We start from the raw sequence: 25,545 nt of genomic DNA, 5'->3' as shown, positions 1-25,545 counted from the left end.
CTGGATTATTTAGTACTTTTGTTTGGTTCATTGGATTAAATGTGGGATATACCATGTATAATCCAAAGCATGTACTTGGTATTAGTTATACCACCTAGGAAATGGGATAACATCATCCAAGATTGTGGTATACTTTTATACCGGGACTAATTAATAACTCAAACCAAACATGGTACAAATTTAACCCAAAAATTTAATACCGGTATATTCTGCCTTATACCATCTACCAAACAACCCCTTTGGGTTTAACTTTTAGATGCTTAGCATTGAACCGATTTTATTTTTAAAATTATAGGTTCAAACTCACAGTTTGTTTCAATTTTAGTAGATTTTTGCACTAATATTTACGTCCGTGTAAAAAATAGTGGGTCAAATTCACTTGGTGCTGCAATGCCGCATCTGCCTCTGCACTCCTCTCTCTAGTTGGTTCATATAGTTAATATCAAGGTAAAACCCCAGACTTTAATCTAGCGGTAAGAATGCATAAGCATGATATGTAAGTGGTGAAGAGTAGAAGGAGGAGCACAAGATCTGCCGAGCTTCGAATCGTGTGCTACCGGCACTTGGGAATTTCTCAGTTATTTATGTATGTTTAATTACGAACCAGCAGGGGCGTATCTAACCTATTAAGTGGGGGTTCAATTGAACCTCTAACTTTAAACATGGAGAATAAATTTATGTGTAAAAAATTATTAAAATTATAATCTATAGTAGATATGAACCCATAACTTTCAAAAAATATAATGGGCTCAATACTAAAAATTTTAAGATTAAACCCACATAATTTAAATTCTGAATCCGCCTCTGCGGACCAAAAATGTGGTCCCCAAATTATTTCGTTTAGTGATCAGATTTTTCAAGTAGCTAAAACTTATTAAGCATCAATAATTAAATCTCATCGTTATCGACTTTTAGCGTTAAAGCCTATAACAGTGGTTTATAACTAAATATTTCTTTTAACTATTGACTATAAAGACTTCTGGGGACCAGTTTTTTGGTCCCTAATAATAAGTATTTATATAGACTGAGTTGTGTACTGAAAGGGGTAAAAAGCAAGCAGCCGATAAAAAAGGAGCCCTAATTAAACTACCTCAAGAAGAGTTTCATGATAATATTCTCTCCCTTAGCAACCTTAATATTCAAAAAATGTTATTTAAAAGTTTGAAGTCAACATTTTGCTTGTATTTTGAAGGTGTTCACAAAATTTTCCGGTAAAAAGGAGTAAAAGCGATATTTGAAAAGTTTGCCCACTAAATTGAGTTTTATTGGATTACAACACTTCATTCAAGAAATAAAAGTAGATTACAAGAACATAATCCATGTCAAACTAATAAAGAACAGATATTACGTTACATCAAATCTAGGCTATTAATTACTACAGTCATAATATTTATCATTTATTTTGAGATAAAACCCCTATCCTTGAACACCGTTCATGGTTCAAATTGTTTAGTGCGTCGCTTCATATAGAGGGTGCCTTTGTTATACAGAGTATAGCAAAGGTAATCAAATCTTTGGTAATTTTCTTTTTCTTTTTCTTTTTCTTTTTCTTTTTTATTTTTTTCTTATATAAAGAGAATGTTCTTATTTGTTTGAGAGGTATTTATGACACTTTTCCTTCGACTTCCCCTCGATATCCCACCGGAAGTATGGGACTTTCGACGAGATTTTTCAAAAATAATTACAAGAGCATATTTCTGACGGATTTTCAAGGGGAGTCCACCGGAATAATGTGTATTTTTAGTGTAAATTATAAGTCATATATACGTGTAACATGCAAAGGCCTAAACTAAGAATAAGCACACACAAATGATTTGTTGAAAGAATCATAGATAGCTTATTAACATGATATCTTATATATCTTTTTTTTTTTTTTTACCATGATTTCATTTTTTTTCTTTCTTAATCTTGATTTATTGAGTTCGATCTGAGTAATTTTCTGAAATTTTAATTATTTTGTAAATAAATAATCACGAGGATACATCCATGGAGGAGTTAGGGAATCGAAAAGGGTGAAAAGTTTGGAATAAAATATATACCACATGATTACAATATATGAATATTTAATATAATCTTCTAAGTTGGATCAATGAGTCATCAAGTTGTTCGTCATGACAATCCGCTCAGGATCAAATTTACAAAACCGACTAATTTAATTATAAGAGGATTAACAAGTATTGAGATCAGCTATATCTGGAAGAAGATTGGCTCTATAGTTGATAAACTCTTGCAAACACATCTTCCAGTTTATCCATCTCAATTACTTGTCTCTATATATAAAATGTTGTAATCTTGCTAAGTATTTGAATGTAGTTAGTTGATAACCTATTATATTTTTCAGGGAGGTTATAATGTTATTCTGAAATGTATTATATAAAGGAAATCTTGTAATAGGGGTTGTTGATCAAATAATATGTTTTCATGTTATATCACAACGTATAATTAGTTCTTGATTAAGAAATTAAAGACTATCGTACCACGTTGAAGTGAACTCGTAAATTTATGAGCTTACAAGTAGGAGGCCCAAATGAAATGTTGAGCTATATTCTTAACATGTAAAAGGAGGTAAAATTCACAAATAGTCGTTTTCATTCTTTGTAATTGAAAAACACCTATTGTCATGGAGTTTTTAAATTTTACAGGTGAAGATTTGTGATATTTCATTAAAATTCCCTTATGGAACCTTACACCATTAGAACTCACAATGATCATGGGCCAAAATAGAAGAGCTAGTCCATTCAGACTCCTCAATCACCTCGCAAATCATGAAGGATTCTTGGACAAGGTAAGGGCAGGCTGGAGCAGACACAACCATCATCCTTATATATAAAGAGAGTTTGGCTAAGATTAAAGGATGTAAAGCAGAAACTCAAGGATCTGAACACAGAAGAGTTTGCAGGAGTACAACATAGCATCATTCATGCTAGAGAGCAGTTACAAGTTATACAAGAACAGATGACAGATCATAATCACCAACCTGGCATGTTTCAAGAGGAAAGGCAAGCTAAAAACAACCCAGAGAAATGACTCTTAGTTGAGGAAAGCATCTTGAAACAAAAATCTAGAAATCAGTGGCTAAAGCTGGGTGACTCAAATAATTCATATTTCTTTGCTTGTACTAAAACCAAGCTGGCACAGAATGGAATAAGAAGCCTAACCAAAGTTGATAGGATTGTAGTTGTAGAATTTGGGGACATTGAGAAGGAGGCTATTGAATTCTATAAGGGATTAACACATATCCTCGCTATCAATCTGCAAGATAGTCCTATCCCGAATAGACAACAACAGATGCAGCTTATAGAGGAAGTAACTGAGGAAGAAGTTATTAAGGCCCTGCAGAGTATTAGTGATATGAAAGCCCGAGGGTGTGATAGGTATAATGCTTTATTCTTTGAAAAACCTTGGAGTCTAATAGGCTCAGATATCACTAAAGCAGTTCTAGAGTTCTTTACAATAGGAAAATTGTACAAACCAGTAAACTGCACATCTGTTACTCTAATACCCAATATTCAAAGTCCCAAGTCTATCAAAGAGTATAGACTAATCTCTTGTTGCTTAGTTATGAATAAGATCATATTAAAGATACTAACACATTGGATGCAAGTAGTTATGGATAGTTTGGTTGATAACGAAATCTGCTTTTGTGCCAATCAGAGTTATATCTGATAATATCATTCTAAGCCATGAATTGGTGAAGAGTTATGGAAGGAAAGGAGTGTCACCTAGATGCATGCTCAATATAGACATGCAAAAATCCTATGCGTCAGTGGACCGGAGGTATTTGCAGCATATCTTATACACTCTAAATTTCCCTGATAAGTTTGTTAACTGGTTAACAAAGTCAGGGGCGGAGCCACGTTAGTTCCAGGGGGTTCCTCGGCGAAAAATTACAGTATATTTTCAAAGTTAAAATTATTTTATTATGTATATATAGTAGATGTTGAACCCCTTGACTTCTTCGTGTATTTACCTTTTAGAATTTTTGAACCCCTTAGATGAAAATCCTGACTCCGCCACTGAATGGAGTGTGTCTCAACTGTTTCCTATTCTATTACTATAAATGAACAACCAACTCAGCCTTTCCAAGACAAGAAAGGACTCAGACAATGTGATCCACTATCACCTTTCCCATTCAGCTTGTTTGTGGAATATTTGACTAGAAGACTCAAGCTACTGATCAGGATTCCTAATTTTAACTATCACTCAAGATGTGAAAATCTCAATATAATACAACTGAGCTTTGCAGATGATCTATTATTGTTCTGTAGGGGTGATAACTGGTCAGTAAAGATATTGAATGAATGTTTCCTAGAATTCTCAGAGGCATATGGACTTAAAGCCAACCTCGATAAAAGTTCTGTGTTCTTTGGAGGTGTGCCAGATGAGGACCAGGAGGAGATCTTGAACATATTGGGGTTTGTCAAAGGCACTCTACCTATCAGATATCTTGGTGTACCACTAAGTAGCAAGAAAATGACCATAATGCAATGTCAAACTCTGTTGAAGAAAATGCTGGGTATGATCACTTATTGGACTGCAAAGTTGCAGTCATATGCAGGGAGGCTTCAACTGATTATAAGTGTACTATTTGGGGTGCAAATATTCTAGGCTCAGATATTTTTGTTGCCTAAGAAACTCATTAAGAAGATTGAGTCAATATGTAGGACTTACTTGTGGACTGGAGGAATAGATTTATCCAAGAGAGCCTTGCTAGCTTGGGACTCAGTATGCCACCCAAGAGCAGCTAAAGGGTATAATGTGATTGATATACATACTTGGAACAAAGCTGCGATGTGCAAACTCTACTGGAATGTGTGCAAAAAGAATGACAAGCTTTGGGTTATTTGGCTACACACATATTATGGGAAGGATGGGAACATCTGGGAAGCAAAACCAAAACAAGCATCGTGGATGACTAGGAAAATATTGAAGGCTAAACAGTCCGTTATAGAAGCTGGGATGAGCATAACATATTTACTAAGCATAAGTGTATTCTCTATAAAAGACATGTAACAAAAGCTGAGAGGGGAATTTCAGAAAGTTCCTTGGAAGCATTTGAGTTGTGACAAGTAGAGCTGCCCCAAATGGAACTTTATATTCACATTAGTTGCTCACCAGAGATTGCATACCAAAGACAAGTTGCTGAAACGGGGCATTATTGATGAGCGAATAGGCCAATTGTGTAATAGAGAGAATGAAGATATCAACTACCTGTTATTTAAGTGTGGAACATATGGAACAAGGTGGTGCAATGGCAAGGAATACAGAGGACAAGTCTAGAATGAGAGCATGAACTGGTGTGGGCCTGCACTCATATGAAAGGGAAAAGCCACAAGCTGTTACTGCAAGAATGGCACTGGTTTGCACTGTCTACCACGTATGGATTGAGAGAAATAGAAGGATCTTCCAGCAAAAGTCAAGAGCCGCCGAGAGTATAATCAAGTTGATTGTGCAGGAAATATGTTACCGAGGGTATTTGGATGTGAAGCTGAGGAACAGACTAGAACAACTCAACTATTATCCTTAGCAAATTCTGGTGATGACTTAAATGGGAAGTAGGTTGTGGTCCTGTGTAGATTGATGTAGGAAAGTAGAGAGTAGCTGATACCTGTATTAGTTAGCTGGGGAAGTTTAGTTATAACTGGCACTAGGACATGTCTGGTAGCCGCTTTTGTTCGTTTTGTTTGTGTTGTACAGTTATACTTGATAATGAATATACATAGTTACCAAAAAAAAATATTTTTCTGAAGACCTGACCGAAAAGTTGACAGTAAACACTATTTTCACCGTAAAATGTGTTGCGCCAATGAACAAGTACAAACTAAAGTGTTAAGAGTCAACTTGATCGAGATGGGTTAGGTTACTTTCGTCTAAAACAATAAAACCCCAATTTAAATCATTTTTCTAGTTATTTCTTTTGCAGATATCTCCCAAACTTCAGTTGTTTTTGACATCTAACAATATTAATGTTGCCGTCGAAGGATAGAAAAAAACAAGAAGAAAAAAACAAGAAGATAAAGAGACATCCATTATGGTACCAGGACGGCCACATATAATATAATTGACATGCCAATTTTCTATCCCAATTTGCCAAGAGGACTGACTATAATAAGTGCATGTCGCAAACTTACAAATACAATATTTTAGCTGTCGAACCACTTTTTTGTGTCTTATTAGATTTTGTCACCTATTAATTACCACAAAAATATGTAGCTTAATCCCTATTCAAGTGCAAGAAACATCAATGGCAGAAAAGGAATCCAATAGTGAAGATGGAAGGTGGACTCTTCAAGGAAAAACTGCCCTTGTTACTGGAGGAACTAAAGGCATAGGGTAAATTATTTGAGTTAATGAAGTGTTTTGATCTACTGATTTTACTTATATACACTGGTATAATTACAGGCAGAGTTAGAATTTAATTTTTATGGATTCTAAATTTTAGAATAGAGATATTTTTTTTTTTAATTAGAATAGCGATATTAGATGTTAGTGAATGAGTTCTGAATTTAATTTTTGCACATATTTAGTGAATTTATTAATAAAATAAAGGGCTCGGATAAAAACTAGTATTGTGTTTGACCAAACTCGTACATAACCTTCTAGCTCCGCTCCTGAGAAATTTCCTGTAATTATGTAAAATTTCTTTTACTGTATCAATATATAGAAGTTAAATTCTTTACATAGACCTCATAATTATTTTAATTTGGAATAATGATATTATTTTTCTTTTTTTTGGGTCGAAAAATAGGCATGCCATAGTACAAGAACTAGCTGGTTTTGGTGCTATAGTTTATACATGTTCTCGTAACCAAGTGGAGTTGGACCAGTGTTTAGAGAAATGGAGAGGCAAAGGTTTCAAAGTAGAAGGATGTGTATGTGATTTGACATTGCGACCACAAAGAGAGATGCTAATGGAGAAGGTTATCAATTATTTCGAGGGAAAGCTCAACATTTTAGTAAGTCCTTAGAAGAGTTTTACTATTTTTTTTGTCTCAATTTATATGATGCATTTTGACTGGGCACGAAATTTAGGAAAGAAAGAAAAAACTTTTGAAAGTTGTGGTAGAGCATGAATAGAACAAACCATAAATATTTCTATGGTGATAAATCATGTCATTAATTAAGGATAAATGAAAAATTTTAAGTTAAATTATTCTGAAATATAGAAATATATTATTCTCTTGAAGTAGATTAAAAAGAAAAGTAGACCACATAAATTAGAATAGAGGGAGTATTTCTTTTGAATTTTGTCCCGGCATATTAGCAGGATGAGAAGAACTGTATTAATATTGTTGATTTAAGTCCAATTGCTGGAACTAATACACTTGATCGCCTAGTCTTTCTTTTTCTTTTCTTTGTATGTTCACATTTTAATAGTTTAATTTTTAGATGAAGTATAATCGCACATAATTTAGCACTATAAGAATAGGCAGATCCGCAGACATGAGTGAAGGAATCCCATGTATATATTTAGCCAAAAAAAATAAGAAATACAGACTTACATGTGAAATTGCATGTTGTAGACCGGAAATTTCTATTATATATAAGTGGCTAAGGAGGACCAACACAGCATCACCAACTTGTACCAAAAGCTTTACAAATTGTACACGCAATGAATGCTTGTACCATAAGCTATATAACCTGTACACTTTACCTAGCTATTTTTTTTTATCCCACGTGGACATATGTCATAGTACTTAATATGTATTTCGTTCTCATGTATAGACGTATGCACTTCAATTTTAATTCTCCGACACATTTATTTCCTCCGTGCACTTTTACTTGTTCACTTTTGACTTTTCACGTTCTTGCTGAATATTTATTCTCTTCTCATGTATAGACATATGCAGTTCAATTTTAATTCTCCTACACAAATTTATTTTCTCCTTGCACTTTTACTTATTCACTTTTGACTTTTCACGTTCTTTAAGAATTAATAAATCTCATGTGGATATATGTCATAGTACTGAATATTTATCTCTTCTCATGTATACATGTATGCACTTTAATTTTAATTCTCCGACACATATTTATTTCCTCCATGCACTTTTACTTGTTCACTTTTGACTTTTCACGTTCTTGCTGAATAGTTATTCTTTTCTCATGTAGTCAATTTCAATTCTCCGACACATATTTATTTCCTCCGTGTACTTTTACTTGTTCACTTTTGAATTTTCACGTTATTTAAGAATTAATAAATGAAGTACTCCCTACGTCTCATATTACTTGGCCACATTACTTGACTTTTTACGTTCTTTAAGAATTAATAAATGAAGTCCTCCCTTCGTCCCATATTACTTGGCCACATTACTATACTTGACTTTTCACGTTCTTTAAGAATTAATAAAAATGAAGTACTCCCTTCATCCCATATTACTGACCACATTACTAAAAATATATGTCTATTTTTCTATTCTATATTTTTCTTCTTCTTATATATAAACGCTCAAGGTGGACGAATACAACAATAATAAGTTGTCTATTTTTCAGAAGTTGAACATTAATCCTACCTCTTGTGTGTTTACTTTTTAAGTCCCCACAGGTCCGCAATGTCTTAATTGTCCTTTCATTTCCTTCATTTGGCATGTACTCCCTCTGTCTCAATTTAAGTGTCTACGTTTGACTAGACACGGAGTTTAAGAAATAAAGATAGACTTTCAAATCTTGTGGTTCTAAATTAAAAATGTGTATAATATAATAAAATATCCTTTAAATCTTGTGATTATAAACTTGACATGTAGGATATTTGAATTGTCAACTTATATTACTAAATATAAAAAGAGACGGACATAACCAAAATAAGACAATTTTTTTTTTAACAACAAAAGCCCAAGTGGACGAACACAACAATAATATGTTGTATAAAAAACAACTGAAATTGTACTCTAAGCCAGGACTAACATGTGTACATTTCAGAAGTTTAACATTAATACTACCTCTTGTGTGTTTACTTTTTAAGTCCCCACGTGTCCGCAGTATCTCAATTGTCCTTTCATTTCCTTCATTTGGCATATACTCCATCTGTCTCAATTTAAGTATCTACATTTGACTAGACACGGAGTTTAAGAAATAAAGATAGACCATCTTGTGGTGCTAAATTAAAAATGTGTATAATATAATAAAATATCCTTTCAATCTTGTGATTATAAACTTGACATGTAATATATTTGAATTGTCAACTTACTAAATATAAAAAGAGGAGGACATAACCAAAATAAGACAAATTTTAACAACAATTGAGAAATTAAGGGAAAAAATAAGACGAAAAAAAAAATCTGATCACGGTATCTTTTGCAAAATATAAAAACCATAAAGACTAACTAAGTTGAGTAACCAAATTAATCATGTTGGGCCCCGTGCATCGCACGGGCATAGTTTGCTAGTAAATGAATAGAAGAGTCCATTAGATTTTTAAAATTTATGTACTACTTGACAAATCGTTTTGCTCAAATTAACTTGGTGTCAAAGTAGAGAAATGTCGCAATATAATTTGTGTCTTATCACGTTACCATTGAAAAAAAAATTAAAAAAAAATGATGGCCGCATACATAAACTATAAAAACAGTGGTTAACATTTAGACTATTTACATGATTAAAGCTCATGCTCCACGCTAAGAATGATGACATAATCAATGAAGTTTTTTTTTTTTTTTTTTTTTTTTTTTTTTTTAAGCCATCACCATTAAGGTTGTGAGCCTAGGGTGTGGGGGGTTTGGCTTGACCCCTACCATGTCATATATAAGCACAAAAACTATATATATATATATATATATAAGCACAAAAACTTACAGAAATTAGAGGAGGACATGGACCTTGCCTCTAATGAGCAAAAAGGGATTGTTCTTTTATAAAACAATCTAAGGGGAGAGGATTGTCAGCCTATACAGAATCCTTCCCCAAGCAACTACAAGTGATAAACTAACAAAAAAATTACATTTTTCAAATCTTCTTCTGATTGTCGGAAAGTGCCATTTATCAAGTTGAAATAGTTCGTTTGCCTCTCTAGGAAGAAGTTGAAGAGAAGGATATAAGGTCCTAGATCCACTTGTTGAGGCCAATTAGCAAGAAAATCAGCTACTTGGTTAGCTTCTCCATAGCAATTCTTGATAGTCACGTCAGCACCATTGAAACTCTTGATAGTTCTATTGATGATGTGTTTGAGCTTGAGATTATTAGTTCCTCTGTTGACCAGCATGTTAGAGATAATCTGTGAATCCATTTCTATAGAGTATTTGTTGTAAGCATTTTGTTTGCACCATTCTATACCAAAGTTGATTGATAGAGCTTCAGCTTCATTATTGCTAGTGCACTGGATAGGAATAGAATAAGCCATGATAAAATTTCCTCTTCCATCTCTCATAATACCCCCAGCTCCAGCACTGCCAATAGCAGTAAAATAACTCCCATCAGAGTTTAATTTGAATGCTCCAATATCTGGTTTTTCCCAATAAACTGTGATGCACTTTGGGATTGGACACAATCCTTCAATCATATCACATATGTTAATCTAGTGGCTCTCCATATTGATATTGAGAAAGGCCTGATTTAAAGCAGTTCTAATATTCCACATAAACTGAAGTTCCAATTTGTACTCAAAGAACTTCTTTTGACCCCCATGTTTACAAGCAGTCCATTCTTTTCATAACTGCCAACATATGGTCACTGGACAAATCTGCAAAACCAGTTTATGAACCTTGTTGATAGGCTTTTTGTTCCACCAATTTATGTAGATATACCTTATAGAATGATTCTGATAAACCATTCTCAATGGGGCACCAATCTTTCAAATATTTTTAGCAGCCTGACCTTCCACAAAACAGTGATGCAGAGTCTAAATTTAGGCTTCTGCAACAGAAGCAATTTGAATCCCTTCTATTATCAACCAAAGACATATTCTCCAAGAAAGGAAGCTTTTTTTTATTTATTATTATTTAAACTGAGCCTCCATTGATCATTGATGTGCAAAAAGTTACAAGTTAAGTTTGGCATCCCAAACTTTGTACATGATCATTGAGATGAGACTAGAATACTTGATCTATCCTAACCAAAAAATTCCCAGGCCTCAGTGGCATGTAAACCTAAGGTGGGTCATATATGATATTACTGTCCTTGATATTTCTGATCCTAAATGATGGAAAATTCCATCCGTCCATGTTTACAAGACCTTTAACAGAAGTAGGAATTTCAGAAAAAGAGTTGAAAGCTTAAATCTCTTCATTCTCATGACTCAGAGAAGCTAATTTGTCATCAGGTTTATTTGCTTCTCTGTAACAATGTGTGATGAAGAAATTATTATCTTTAACTAGTGTCTGAATATCTGCAATAAGTTTTGAAATCATCCAAGGGATCTTCCAAACACTATTGATACAGTTTGTTATGAATGGGGAATCAGTCTCTCCACATACTGAGTTGAAACCATTCCTTGAACACCACTTCAAACCATATAACATAGTAGCAGCTTCTGCTAGGTTGCTTGTTCCAGGTCCCAATGGAATAGAATATGCAAAAATGATCTTTCCATTGGAATCTCTGATGATTCTTCCTCCTCCACATCTTCCATTGAGACAACTCCCATCACTGTTGAGCTTTACCATGTTCACCTGAGGTCTAATCCACTTGACAATAATTGAGGATTTCTGTTGGATGTTTTGTTCACAAGCATGGCATATAGCTGTCCATGAGTCTCCAAATGTTGCATTTCCAAATTTATTTCTCAGGACCTGCAAAACAGTGAACATAACATTAGAGATTGATATGTATATGGAGGGTCTCTCTGATTCATGTTTGTTGCTATATCTTGTTCTCCATATTTCCCAACATATAAGTGTAGGGAGAATCTTGATTATAAGTGTACAGAAAGGATTCTTGGTCCTATGGTTCCACCAGTTAAGGAGAGTGAATTTCAAGTTGATGTTGTTTGTTTATGCCAAGAGGACCTGCAAAATAAAACCATAACTTCTTAGCATGATCACCATGACAAAACAAATGGTCTACTGATTCAAGATCAGTAGCTATTCTATTAGTATTACAGCAGTAGCGTTTGGGATAAATAGAAATTCCAAATCTTGCAACTCTTTGATCAATAGAGAGTTTGTCATGAATAGCCCTCCAAGTGAGAAAGGACATTTTGAAAGGGATGTTGGTGTGCCACTGATTGCTATCCAAGTAATTTGAACTTCTTTCCTGTCTCATATTCTTCCAAGAAAGGAAGCTTGTTGTGATATAATCTCCAGGAAAGAAAGGAGAATTTGAAGGGAACTGAATTGTTCCAAATATGGTTAAGAAGAGGATTTTTAGGCTTGTGTCTTCTAACCAATTGCCAAGCAGAATGATTAGTGTAATGACCATCATTGGACCCTTTCCATATAGCATAATCATTTCCTTCCTGATGGTCTATGCCTATGGAACTAATGTGAAGAGCAATATTACAAGAAATAGTGTTGTAAATCTTAACAAGAGTATTAGTGATATCTTCCATACCTCTAATACCAATATCAGTTTCATCTTTTGGAAAAGTCAAATTCTCCCAAGCACTCCAATGGTATTTATTTTTGTCACCAGATTTCCCCCAAAAGAAATTAGCAATATGTTTTTCAATCAACTCCAAACATTTCTTAGGGGGATTGACAGCAGTAAGGATATATGTGGGGAGAGCTTGAATCACAATTTTGATCAGAATTTGTTTGCCATCAAGGATAGCATATGCCCTTGCCAATCATTTATTCTTTTGATCACTTTAGTAACCATTAAATCAAAATAACAGATTCTTTTTCCCCATATAAATAGGGCATCCAAGATAATTGAAAGGAAAATTTTTATCCATAAAATCAATACAATCTCTGATTTTATTAATTCTATACGCACAAGTGTTTTTTTGCAGTAAGAAAACAACTCTTTTCTTTATTAACTAATTGACCAGAAGTTTTTTCATATTTATGAATGATCCTCATAATCAGTTTGATGGACTTGGTGTTTCCACTACTAAAGATCACTATATCATCTGCATAAGCAAGATGAGTGATGATAGGACCCTTCTTATGCATGGAAAAAGGGATAAACTACGGATTAGCAGTAAGATTATTTAAAGATCTTAAAAGAACTTCAGCAACTTAGATAAACGAGGGGGAAATGGGGTCACCTTGTTTAAGACCATGAGAGGAGGAAAAGAAACCATGTCTAGTTCCATTAAGAATAATGGAATACCAAATGTCAGATATACACCCCCAAATTAACATAATCCAAACATTTCTAAAACCAAATCTGGACATGACCTCAGATAAGAAGTGTCATGAAAGCCTATCATATGCTTTGGCCATGTCTAGTTTTAGAACCACATTGCCATAACCAATGAAGTAAATTAGGATTAAGAAGCTAAGTTCAAACAAATTAGTAAACATATAAGACTAATTTCAAAGGCATAAGACATAAACAAAGGAGGAATATTTTTGTATAAATTGGGGTCCAGTTGAGTCTTGAAGCTTATTTTTCAGCCTTAACACACTAGACCCTTTTCTATGTTGTGCAGAAGCAGAACTTGTAAAGTTGTGATTTAGATAGTTTAATCCCCAGCTTGTTCCATAATTTAGGGTTGTAATCACATTTTGGTGTTATAAAAGGTTGCGCCATCAAGTAATTGAACCATTCTTTTTGGATAGATAAATAATGCTGGTACGCTGATAATTAAGCCAGCAACAGAGTTCACTGAGGAGGATTACTCCATTCTCATGAAAACGAATTTTGAAGCTTCTCACCACATCTCCCAAATTGCACACCCCGTTTTAAAGGCATCAGGAAGTGGAAGCATTGTGTTTATCTCTTCTGTTGCGGGGCTTGTCGCATTGCCAACAAATTCCATGTATTCAGCAACTAAAGGTAATCTCATTCAGATCAATATGTTATTCATAAGTCATGTGATATATATACTGACTGATTTTTCATTTTTGAGGACTTAAATACATGTTGTTGATCAGTGTATTTGAACTAAAAAAAAAAAAAAAAATCACTTTTATAGAAAAAAAAATCGGTATTTGATTGGTGAGGGATTAACAAAAATCACTATTTTCCCATTGATTTTCCACTGAAAAATTTTTAGAGGCTATTTCCCATTGAATGTCGGTGGGAAAAACCTAAATTGTAAAGTTTTCACACGGAAAATTAGGAAGTTTCCCGGTGTTTCAATGGGATCCTGTTTTCCACCATGCGTTTTCCCAGTGAGATTATTCGGTAGGAATGAGGTGGGAAAATAATGTTTTATAGCACAAATATTTCACTGAATGTCGATGGGAAAAAAACTTCTATTTCTAGTAGTGAATATTAGCGAATCAGATAGTACTATAATAAAGTGAGGAAAGTCATTTTTTGAAATCTGATGGAAAATGTTTTCCTCAAAAAGCATGTTCGGTCAACTAAACGCAAGTAAATGATCTACTTTCTCAAGAAAATATTTTCCTCATAAATGACTTCCATCATAGCGGCACAATGTGTCATGTTGTAAAGGTTTAATTTGAAGGGGTAAAAAGTAAACTTTATTCAATCTGTTGATACCATTAGGGCATGTCAAAGTCCTCTTGTTTCACATAAATTGAAATGTTAGAACATTTCTGAGGGCAATCGGCAATGAGCTAGGATCGGATAGGTAAGCCTAAAGTACCACAAATTACTAAATAATTTAAAATTATTTATAGAATAAGTAATCTTTTAAAATATGGAAAAGGGCCAAATATACCCCTATACTATGAGAAAAGGTTTAAGTATACCCTTAGTTATACTTTGAGTACAAATATACCCCTGTCATTATATTATGGGTTCAAATATACTCTTCCTCCGTTAAGTTTAAACAAAGTGGACATCCAATCTTATGTGGCAATGACATTTGATGAGGTGGATGCCACGTGGCATGCCACCTCAGCACCCTAACCCATTTTACCCCTCCCCTTTATTTGTTCTTCCACCACTAAAATTCCCTTCCCCTCCACCACCATTACCACCATTTGTGTTAGCAGAGTGCAGAGCTTGAACTACCTGGAATGGTGAAGGTCAAAGTTAGGGTTTTCTTTCGGCCAACTAATTAATTCATAGCCTAATGATAGATATAAAGTCGTCCTCAGTTCATGTGTTTGTTATAGTTTTACTATAAGTGACCTTCTCTTATTCGTTAATTAATTGTAAGCTTAATCAGCTTGAAGAATTAGGACCATTCGTTTACTAAACAATAAGGTGCACACTCAGATTTGGTTTAGTGAGAATTGATTTTAGAACAGTTGTACTTGAAATTTTGAATGGTGAGCTGGAATGGTGAAGGTCAAAATCTAAATAAAGTACTGGGCTTCTTCTGAGTCAAATGCATTGAGTTCTTCAGAAAATTTCACCGGTTCTTGGTGTGTGGGACTGGGTAATGGTGGTGGAGGAGAAGGAAATTTTAGTAGGGGAAGAATAAATAGAGGGAAGGGTTAAAATGGGTTAGGGTGCTGAGGTGGCATGCCATTTGGCATCCACCTCATCAAATGTCATTGCCACATGAGATTGGATGTCCACTTTGGACAAACTTAATGGAGGAGAGTATATTTGAACCCATAATATAATATATAAGATATATATTAGACGCAAAGATATATATATATATATATATATATATTAAACCTTTTATATATATATATGTATTCTCATAGTATAAGGGTATATTTGACCCTTTTCCGTATATACTGCAAAATGATAAGTTGTGTTGGAATTGATAAAGTTTCGTGGAGTTCATAATTACATAAAAGGAACATAAAAGGAATTAAAGTAGTCTATTGATGTTCTCAGTCTTAGTGTGATCAGCTTGTCGCTTGGTCAACAAGGGGATCAAAATGAACTAGTTCTCGTCTTATAAGTTTGACTTCGATCATCGTCTCCCATTGCGCAAGATGGATTTGGCAAAATTATCTAGAAAATAAGTTTAGTTATCTTTCAATTAAATGTTGCATGCATTTGATATACTAGTTATTGGGAATGCGCATTGCTCGTGAACCCCTTATCAATATGTACAAAAATTTATAAATTCAGATAACTATCTAAAAATTGTGTAGTTAAATACAAATTAACAAAAAAGTAAAAACTCATAAAAATGATGAATATCGATCCTATATAGCTAACTCAACAAATGAAGAAGACGATAACTTAATTAATTGCACTAAGTCTAACTTTTAAAAACAAAATAATTTCCTTACTGTATGTATAAATCATACTGATGTACAATGACGAACAAATATATAACAAAGCATTATAATGGAATGACAATAACTGTACTCACAAAATGAAAGTCAAATCTGAAGTAATTCCAGTTACATGAAGTTTCGTAGTGGTTGAACCCCTACAAAAATTAATGAAGATATATAGAAGAGGTAAATATTCATTAGTCACATTAGTCTTTCAATACCAAACAATTAAGTCACCATATATACGTTCTTGAAACCTTGTTACCTCATTGAAAATGATAAAATAACAACACACTTTAGAGAGAAAACTTGAGACCCTATCATTGCAAGCTCATCATCTTTATATATGTTGATGGTAGCAATTCTAGTGAGGATTACGTTGCTTGTTATGCACCTGCCTTCTGACCCGACGGACTGGTCAACACGAATATTTTTTCGATATGCCTGCAAGCAATGGAAGAATTGCTGCATAAACACAATTAGAACTAAAACCAGTCGGAAAAGAAACTATAAAAGCCTACGTACCAGACATTTTAAGCCATTCTCATTCTGTTCTTCTAAGCTTTGACGCACAACCTTCATTACTGGATCTTTACGCTTCATATATATTTTCTAGGCCAGTCCTAGAAGATGACTTTGTATGAGGAACCAGACAATGAAGGCAAGTTTAAAAATGGAGAAGGAGAAGAGGCTTTGGGTTGTTCTCATTTCGCTTGTTAATTATATAGGTTTAAATGACCTTTTATATTACTTACCATCAATTACATTAAATAAGTAATTAATTCTTCCAGATTGCAAGAAACTTTGTTTACCCACGTAATTCCATTAGTATTTGCATTTTTAATGTTCACATACATGGTATATGAAAATACTCAATAGCTTGATAAATTTAGTAATTCATTAATTATTGGTTGCCTTAATCAATCGAACTTTAAACTTCTCAAACGTCGTTTAGCATATAAGAGGTTGGCTATTGTTTTGAGAGTAATGAAGAGAGCTGTTAATGTGCCTACTTTAAGGGAGTATGCTGATTTTAATTTTTTTTTTTAATTGTTTTATTATTGGAATGTGTCATTCCTTCTTTGTACAAAAATGTAGTAATTAACAATTTTTGCTTGTAGGATAAAGAAGTCGTTTAACTTCTGATAGGCAATGTAGTAAATCAACTTTTCACTTTGGATGTTCCTCTTTTAGTATAGTATGATAAAAATGTAATAGAAGCTGCTAAAAGGTAAAATTACTAGTACACCATAATTCTTTTTTTTTTTTCTGGTATTTTTCATCTTAATAGGAGCAATGAATCAACTTACAAGGAACTTGGCTTACGAGTGGGCTAAAGACAATATACGAGTCAATGCAGTTGCACCTTGGATTATCAAAACACCACTTATCGAAGCAGCAGAGGTAACCTTCTTTCCCTGAAAAGAGTATTTTTCTGCATCGGTATTTTTATAGCCAATCAATTAGGATTTAGGTGGAGGATTAATTAGTTGACTAGCAAATTAATTTGCACCTTTTATAGATGTAGCCGACCCAATAGCAAATTTCTAACCGTTGCAATGATGTTTTTAGCTATGCAGGAGATAACTCAATCATCGTGCAACTGTGTAGTTTCTCACAAGAAATTAGATATCGAGCTTAATTTAACTCCAAGAACTAACTCAGAAATTGAGAATGGCCTAATAACATATAAGGAATTAACAATCTCTCTACCAACGTGAGATAATCTAACATCCCTGCCAGCCCAAAATTGAGTGAACTAAGAATATGAATGGGTGCAGCACTGATAATACCATGACAAAAACTTTGGATATTGAACTTAATTTAACTCCAAAAACTAATTCAGAAAGTGAGAATTGCCTAATAACATATAAGGAATTAACAATTTCTCTACCAACATGAGATAATCTAACATACCAGCATGCAAAATTGAGTGAAAAATTGAGTGAACTAAGAATATGAATGGGTGTAGCGCTGATGATACCATGAGAAGAAAATTGACGAATTTGGCTCAATCCTGAAATTCATGTTAAGAAGTGACCATTGTTTATCGTTCCGAAAATGTCAGGCAATCTAACAATTTTTAAATGCAATCAGGATTAATTTGTCATATTAATTAGTCAAATTTGCCCTTTTACTATGGAAAAAGTACCAATTTTATCCTCCGTTAAACTATCGGTTCAAAAATACCCTGGCAATTAACTAAATGGTTCAAATATATCTTTTCTCCGTTAATGCATATATAGCTACGAAATACATTGTAGCTAAATATGAAAATTTTCGTGGCTAAACACTTTAGCTACAATATTTCTTTCCCTAGCATGGAAAAAGTAAATTTTATGTATTGCCATTGGCAATAGCTAAAAGTTAGCATACGGCACTTTACATGATCCGTGGCTAGGGACTAATACTTATTGCTACGAATTCTTTTGTGTTGTAGCTATGACGGTAAAATGTTCTTGCCATGAAAAATATATTTATAGAAAATAATTTTATTCATTTGCCACGACAAATAAAACTTGTAGCAATCTTTATATTGTAGCTACAACGTTTTCTTTGGTAGCAAAAAGTTTAATTTATTTGCCACAAAAATACAAATTTGGTGGCTATTTTTATAGTTCAATCTCGTGGCAACAAAATTACATTTAGCTACGAGTTTAAAAATCTATAGCCATGAATTAAATTATTTGCTACAAATATTTTTGTACATAACTAACAATGGATTCTTTTAGCCATAAAATATATAAAATTATAGCTAAAAATTTTCTTCGTTTGCTACGAGAAGTGAAATGTGTAACCTTGTTTTTGGCAATTATATATACAATTAGCTATGAATTCTAAAATTTCATCGCTACATATTGAAGAGTATGCCACAAAGCATTGTTAATCAGAATAATTCTTCTATACGAAACAAAATTTTTGGATTCCAAAATAGGTCTCAAGTTACACATTGTTACATATCTAAATTTCAAGCATTCACAATACATAATTCATCTATGCCACCAATTACAATAGCATTATCTTGCTTGAGACTCGAACTTGCACGATCTTCTGATTTCTCACCTCCTACACAACCTCTAATTGCATCTTAATTTGATCAATATCCGCTCCAGTTTGTCATTGCTGCTCTAGTAATTTCATAAATTTGCCTGTTAATTTTGATAAAGCAAAAACATCAGAAATATAACGAATGGCTATATAAATATATCTAACAGTTGATCATATATTATGAGAAATTTATCGATTAAATTCTCATGAAAAATCTTTACATATCTTCATAAAGAAAATCTAAGTAATCTTAAAAGGGATATCAAAACTCCAATTATTTCATGTACATTTCATTCTTTAACACTAAGAGTTTCTTCTAACAAAACCTCAATTAAGAAAGAAGCATATTTCTACATTATTGTTTCATGAATGATTTATAGATGGATAAAGTGAAACATAAAAATATTAACATGAGCAACAACATCCCTAAGAAATAGCAAGAGAGTTCATTCAACTCAACAAACTACAAATATTAAGTAGGAAAATCAATAACCACCAACCTTAAAAAAAGAGCAAGATTAATTCCATCAAAAGCATCTCCTGAATCACATATCAAAAGCTTCAATCAAAAATGAATAAAATATTATTAATATACCAAAGCTAACAAATGAACATAAAGATTCAAACTTTTTCTCTTTAACTAAGAAGAAGAATAAAAATGCTTCGATTGAGTCCAACATAAGTTACAAATGGAAGTTGAAGTGTACCTTAAAAACAATAAAGAGGAAAGAAAAAAAGTAACCAAAAATATAGTGAGTGAGATCCGCAAGAAAAAGAATGAGATTCAAATAAAAAAAAAAAAAAAAAAAAAAAATTGTTCGAAATTTATAACAGACCAGCTATGAAGATCTTGTTGATATAGATGTAATACAAGAGGAACCATCCCTTAAAATATATACAACATTTTTGCCCTTCCAATGTGTAATTAAAAAAATCAATTAGACATCTCCGTTGCATAACACCAAAGAACCCCTTATAATCTTTTGATATGGAGTAATAAAGATTTGTGTTTGGTGGAATTGGCAAAAGGAAAAAAGGAAATGTGGAGGGCTGTAGCGGCTGGAGGCATTAGGACTAGGTTTTGGCATTTTTGACTAGTCAATTTCCGTTCACTACTTGTTTTGTACTATATAACTTCTACTTTTTTTTTTTTTTAACTTCTTTATTATATGCAAACACTATAATGTAAATAAATATAAGTAACAACAATGACAATTAAGTACTATTACCTATTAAAAAAAAAAGAATCATAAATATATAACTACATTAAATAGGACACCACAAATAAATTATTTGTATGAAAAAAATATATTCTGAAATATATTTGTCAAGTATCATGTCGCCTAATGTACAAAATAGTATTAAGAAATTCTTAAGATAATCAACATTAAATATTAAATCTGCTAAATTTATCGATAATATATTTTATTTAAGCTATAGTTAAAACTCACATGTACACTTTTTTGTATTGAATTATGATATAAGTCATATGCTCCTATTTTAATTACATCAAATTATTAATTTTAATGTTCAATTAGATTTACGATAATTATTAAATTATTAATACTGTAATAAGATCATAAAGTCAATAATGTATATGCTTATTTAACTTAATATAGTTAGTGATCAATAAATAAATACAAGAACATAATTATTTAAATCTAATATAGTTAAACATCAAAATTAACAAAATATTAGTATTAGATATTTATTTGAATTGTATTTGAAAATTACAAGTAATTCTTCGTTTAATACGCGTTATTATTAGCTAAGCTAGTATTGTTATGCACTCTTATATCAATCATATTTTTATTGAAATTTTAAAATATAAATCTTGACAATTTGGGTATTATAACATGTCCAAATATAGTCACGAAAGAGACAAGACCCCCGTTCTATATACGAATCAAATTAAACTTTTAGTTTTTTGATTTAGTAGATAGTTCTCACATTTAACACTTTTTTTGTATTGAATTATGATATTGTTAGTTCTGTCATATATAACTCATATTCTCTTATTTGAATTACATCTGATTATGAATTTTTAATGTTCAATTAGATTTATGATAATCATTGATTTATTTATATTGCAATAGGTCATAAAATCAATAATGTATATGCAATTATTGAATTTAATCGCGCACACATATTTATTATATTGAAACTTACAAGTAATACTTTATTAAATATAAAAAAGTATTATATAATAGTTAGTATTGATGTACAACCATTTGTATATCAACCATATGCTTAATTTTATTTAATAGTATCAGAATTACTGAAGTGTTACAAAGATAATTCAATAGTCGCAAGAGAGGTACGACCTGATCTTGTACAAATCATGTTAAGTTCTCAATTGTTAGTTTATGGACAACGAATTTTATGATAATTAATAAACTATTAATTAGTAGTATACCTTTTTTTTTCCAGATTAAATTAGTAAAGGAACATTTAATATAGTTGTTTAAATTCTATGTAATTAGTTACTTACATTATTAATTGGATATAAATCAATTGTTATTTTCATTATTATTAAAACTAATAGATAATAATTATTTAACAAGGATTATTATATAATCACTTTTTGTTAATGGACTTAAATATCAACCATATTAAATTTTTAATTGTTAGTGTAACTAGATATAAGAAAAACATTATTCTTAAATGTTACATAATTAGAAAAATATAGCCTATAAATAATTATTAAAATAATATTATTAACAATGAGATTTCATTTTAAATATTAGTGCCAAATCAGCGATAGATTTCATAACTAAAGTATATTTTGCTTTAAAACTATTTTCGTCTTAAATAATCTTGTTAATTTGTTATATGCTCCTATGTCAATTATATTAATTTTTAGTGCTTAATTAGATTCCGGATAACTATCAAGTTATTAAAATAGCATTAAACCATTCAATTGATAACTTTTATTTATTTAAATTGGATATAATAGTGATCAATGAATAAATACAAGAACATAGTTATTTAAATTTGGTATATTTAAATATTAATAATTTGGTGAGAATTAATTTGGTGATTAATACAAGAAATTTAGGTACCAAAAGAAAATTCATAATTTAATAAATTTTATTAGATATTAATTAAAGCTGTATATGAAAATTACAAGTAATCTTCGTTTAATACGAATCATGATATATAGTTAGAATTTTTATGCACTTCTATATCAATTATATATATTATTGAAATTTTAAAATATAATTCTTGATAATTTAGGTATTATAATGCTAGATGTAGTCAAAAAAGAGACAAGACCCCGAACTGTATACAAATCGTATTAAGTTTTTAGTTTTTGGACTCTGTATATAATTTTATTTATGATAACCAATAAATTATTTAAGACAATATAACACATTTTATTGTCTAAATTAAACAAATACAATATGTTATACAACACAATTGATACAATATTATAGTTGTTTAAATTCTATATATTTGGTTATTCACATATTAATTAGATAAGGCTTTTACTTATTATTATCAACAGTTCAACACTGATGTTACCTTAGCTGATGATATTTTTGAAGACATCAAAACCTCGAACTGATTATTCTAGGTATTAAGCAAGGCATTACCACGACTTTTTAGTACTTGAAGCAAAAATATTTATTAAGCTAAAATATTTTATTTTAAATAATTTTTTTTGTGACTAAAATGTTACTATTGCTATGATAAGTTTCAAGTTGTGGTAAAAATTAATAATTAGCTACGAAGTTTTATTATAACAAAAAGTTTGTGGCTATATCATTTAACTATAGCCGTAACTTTTTATAACTTGAACAAAAAATAAGTATCTATTTAGCTACAAAGTTTTGTCTCAAATAATTTATTGTTGCTAAAAGTTTACTTTTTACTACAGTAAGTTTTAACTCGTGGCAAAACATAATGATTAGCTATGAAATTTTATTATAGCAAAAATTTTGTGGCTATATCATTTAACTATTGCCACAATATTTTTATAACTTGAAGCAGATATATTTATTTAGCTACAATAGTTTGTTACAAATAATTTATTGTGGCTAAAAGATTACTATTACTACAGTAAATTTCAACCAGTGACAAAAAATTATAATTAGCTACGACATTTTACTGTAACAAAAAATTTGTGGCGGTATCATTTAATTATTGACACAATGTTTTAGAATTTGTAGGAAAAATATTTATTTGGCTACGATATCTTGTTTCAAATAATTTATTGTGGCTAAATGGTTACTATTGCTACAGTAACTTTATTGTGTGGCAAAAACTTATGATCAGCTATAAAAGTTTGTCGTAGCAATAACGTTGTAGCTATTTAGGTAGTTATGGCCACGATAATTAGCAATTATAGCAAAAATGAGGAATTAGCTTTGTCAATTTGATTTTCGTGGCTAAGAAATTTTACGAATTCATAGATAGCTATGAAATTCAATTTTTTGTCTACTTTACTTGGTAATATATATTTTATTTTTAAATTCATAGTTCAATTTACATGTAAATACTGTTTGTGTTGTAATGGCACCTCAAAGCTCAAACCCATTTTACCCTCTCTTTCACCTGCTTTTCCACCACTAGCATAGATAACTTCGTCTACACCAATAACCAAAATTTCACCAAGAAACAAGGTGTAAATAAAATTGATCCTATCCTTTTGTATCTATCATATTTAAATTTAGATTACATTTACACTGATGACTGATCGTCAGCAATCATAGTCAGATGGTTTCCTGTTTAATTTGCTCGTTTGTTAATACTGTTTTTCAGCTATATATGAACAAGAAAACGTTATGCTATTACTGAAATTTTATCTAATTAATCATTTCAGCAAGATCCAGTGACTAGAGAATTTATTGAAAGAAGTATTAGTAGAACACCAATCTGCAGAGCTGGAGAGCCAAAAGAAGTTTCAGCAATGGTGGCATTCCTTTGCTTCCCAGCTGCTTCATATATTACTGGCCAAGTTATATGTGTTGATGGTGGACTCACAATTAATGGTTCATTCTAACCACTCTTTGTGTTGAACACTTATCGCTTATGTACTCTATTGATATGCAACATCAACTTTTTTTAATTTGTTTGATGAAACCAATTTTCGATGTTTGCTTATTTAAAATTGAAAATATTTTGCTAGTCTACTCTAATTGATTGTTTTAGACGTAACGATATAATACATATAAACTTTAATATAAAAACATAGGCAATATTTCATTTTCTTCTCTTTGCCTTTTGTTCTTGATTTTCCCAAGGATCAATTATCCAAATTACGGTACAAAAATAAATTAGAGAAAAACTAGTTCCTACTTTGTAATAATCTGAGTAAAATAATTCTTAAAACATTTATAATAATCGAAGTTTGCATAACACACCCGCATTGGACCCGCGATGCGACTATGACGCAGGTGTCGCCCAGTTATTCCCGTTTCAATCGGGATTTGGTTCTGCTTATTTTAGTTTTAACCCTAGACTATAAATAGATGTTTTAGTCATTGTAAACGACGTGCTGGGATATTCTTGAGACTTGTAAGACGGCATCCTTATTTCTCTCTTAGGTTTTATTTTATTTTCTTCATTCAACCCTAGATTATTCATGAATTCTTGTTCTTCATCTAGAATCATGAGTAGCTAAACTTCTTTATTCTAGAGTTGTGGCAAAGACATGATAGTTGGTATGGCGACAATTTTTATCGATTGAATTTTCATATTTTGGGTTGCTTATTTATTTTTATGCTTAATTGTTTAATTACTTGATCACTAACTAAACACTATCTGTGGTATGTGAATTGAACTAGGGATAGGAAATTTGCATACTTAATAAGAATAAATAGGGCTTGTTCGATATAATCGTTTCGCTAATGAGGATAGGAATATACTCTTTAGCCTTGCTTAGTTGAATACGGATAAGTAAATGCGTTCTTGTTACTTTCTGCCGACCATAGGGATATAGGCGTTAGAGTAGCATCTACAGGCTGATGAGCAACTCGGAAGATACTCATAAAGTTACGATTAACCCGTCAATTAGTAACTCAGTAAATAAGACAGGTAGAATTGTCAGAAGACTAACTGAATTGTCGAAAGCCATGACCCTAGAACTTTTTCTTATATGATAATCCTTACAGTCTTCGTCACAATTGTCTCAGTCACAAAATACTCATGTTTATTTGTTTACTTTTAGTTATAGTTTAGTCACAACAAATATCTTGATTTACATCTTCTTGAATAGTTACAACGGAATTTGAATTAGTTGAACAAAGATAAATTCTAAGTCTCTGTGGATATGATATATGGACTTTAAAATCATATA

General features: G+C 31.7%; 1 protein-coding gene and 1 long non-coding RNA gene across 6 annotated transcripts; one reads left to right on the top strand and one right to left on the bottom strand.

Moving 5' to 3' along the window:
* Positions 1–6,208: 6,208 nt before the first annotated feature.
* LOC132057108 (tropinone reductase homolog) lies at positions 6,209–24,385 on the top strand. Of its 4 annotated transcripts, none has more exons than XM_059449567.1 (5): positions 6,209–6,333; positions 6,749–6,956; positions 13,656–13,872; positions 17,510–17,600; positions 24,129–24,385. In XM_059449567.1, the coding sequence occupies exons 1-5, from the start codon at positions 6,245–6,247 to the stop codon at positions 24,247–24,249; spliced, it is 726 nt and encodes a 241-aa protein (XP_059305550.1). In that variant the 5' UTR covers positions 6,209–6,244; the 3' UTR covers positions 24,250–24,385. The 4 variants fall into 4 exon arrangements, with proteins under 4 accessions (XP_059305550.1, XP_059305549.1, XP_059305552.1 ...); XM_059449566.1 differs by having other exon boundaries at positions 17,488–17,600; positions 24,070–24,385; XM_059449569.1 differs by having other exon boundaries at positions 24,070–24,219.
* Positions 18,960–21,451, bottom strand: LOC132057111 (uncharacterized). Of its 2 annotated transcripts, none has more exons than XR_009415077.1 (3): positions 20,081–21,451; positions 19,745–19,784; positions 18,960–19,345 (listed from the first exon to the last, which is right to left on the bottom strand). It is a non-coding gene; the product is annotated as an uncharacterized LOC132057111 (long non-coding RNA). The 2 variants fall into 2 exon arrangements; XR_009415078.1 differs by having other exon boundaries at positions 18,961–19,345; positions 19,745–19,803.
* Positions 24,386–25,545: the final 1,160 nt, after the last annotated feature.

The sequence above is a fragment of the Lycium ferocissimum genome, chromosome 5, assembly GCF_029784015.1.
Source record: "Lycium ferocissimum isolate CSIRO_LF1 chromosome 5, AGI_CSIRO_Lferr_CH_V1, whole genome shotgun sequence".
In the NCBI taxonomy this organism is placed as follows: Eukaryota; Viridiplantae; Streptophyta; class Magnoliopsida; order Solanales; family Solanaceae; genus Lycium; species Lycium ferocissimum.
This window is presented reverse-complemented; position numbering and strand designations above follow the sequence as displayed.